The sequence below is a fragment of the Arachis ipaensis genome, chromosome B3, assembly GCF_059453495.1.
Source record: "Arachis ipaensis isolate K30076 ecotype BB chromosome B3, ASM5945349v1, whole genome shotgun sequence".
Lineage (NCBI taxonomy): Eukaryota > Viridiplantae > Streptophyta > Magnoliopsida > Fabales > Fabaceae > Arachis > Arachis ipaensis.
Window position 1 is genome coordinate 117,740,047 of NC_142438.1, and position 1,500 is coordinate 117,741,546.

General features: G+C 29.5%; 1 protein-coding gene across 1 annotated transcript; it reads left to right on the plus strand.

Annotated features, from left to right (window-relative positions):
* The first annotated feature begins 501 nt into the window (after positions 1-501).
* LOC148572198 (zinc finger BED domain-containing protein RICESLEEPER 1-like) lies at positions 502-1,017 on the plus strand. The gene has a single exon (XM_088507403.1). The coding sequence runs from the start codon at positions 502-504 to the stop codon at positions 1,015-1,017; it is 516 nt and encodes a 171-aa protein (XP_088363529.1).
* Positions 1,018-1,500: the final 483 nt, after the last annotated feature.

The following is a 1,500-nucleotide window of genomic DNA, read 5'->3' on the forward strand; positions in this document are numbered from 1 at the left end:
CATATTCTGAATTTGTTGGTACAAGATAGACTAGGTAAAATTAAAGGTATTATTCACAAAGTTCATGAAAGTGTCTAGTATGTCAATTTTAATGATTCAAGATTCAAAAATTTTTTTGAGATTGCTGAGAACAAGCATTTGAAAGGAAAAAAACTCATCATTAATTATCCAACAAGATGGAATTCTACTTACAATGTTATCTGTGACTTTGAAGTTTAAATCTGTGTTTCCCGTGTATAGGAAAAGAGAACCCCACTACAGTTACGAACCATTACTAGAGGATAATTGGAAGAAAGTTGACAAGATTTACAAACTTCTAAAAGTTTTTAATCTTCTACTCATGTCATTTCTGGTAGTGAGTATCCTACTACAAATTTGTACCTTTGAAGTTTAGAGATTGAAACAAGTAATTGACATGCTATTGAGGATAGATATTCCTTCACGAGAGAAATGACAACCTTAATGAAAGAAAAGTTTGACAAATATTGGGGATAGTGCAATATGGCAATGTTTCTAGCTTGTGTTTTGGATCCTAGGTGCAAATTACATGTTATGAAATTCTGTTTTCCTTTAATTTACAAACCTGTGGCTATTGAAAATGTTGATAAAGTGAAGAATACATTGCAACAAATGTATGATGACTATGCTGAAAAATGTCATGGTGAGACAACAATAAGTGGAGTTAACACTAATGGTCCAGTTGCTTCTTCTTCTAATGTGGTTAGTTCTGAAATCAGTAAAATTGATGAAATATGGAATGTGGTTCAGAAAAAAGAAGCCATTCATGCAACAAAATTAGAATTAGAGGTTTATTTTGATGAGAGTGCTTACATTTCTGAAGGCAATTCTAAGTCTTTTAGTGCTTTGAAGTGGTGGAAAAATAATAGCCTGAAGTTTAAGATTTTATCTAAAATGGCAGTAGACATATTAGCAATTCCTATCTCAATGGTGGCTTCAGAGTCTTCATTTAGTACTGGAGAAAGAGTTATTGATAAATATCGTTCTCGACTAAATTAAGAGTCCATTGAAGCTCTCATTTATGGAGGATATTGGCTTCACAACAAGTATGGTTTGAAGAAAAAACCAAAGGTAAAAATCAATTTTCTAATATTTCTCTTTTTGACTAAGAATCCATGTTATAGAAAATATTTCTCTTTTTAAATTTGAGAACATTGGTATTGGTATGATGTGAGTAACTAGAATAATAAAGTTGAATTTTCATGATATATGAATGAGGTATCATATAATTTATACTAAGATTATGACCGTAATTTTATTTTGATCATTCTCTTTTGTACTAATAAAAAAAAAGTATTTGTTGCATTTACATTGTTTAAAAATCTAATGATATATGTATGTGTGATTTTTTTTTCAAGGTTTTAGAACAAGAAGATTAAATCATTTTCAAGCTTGGAGAATTAATCGATTAATTGTCCAACATTTCCTTTACTTTGTTTTGATTTAAGTAGTTATTAACTTTTATTTGATGTTATGTGTAGT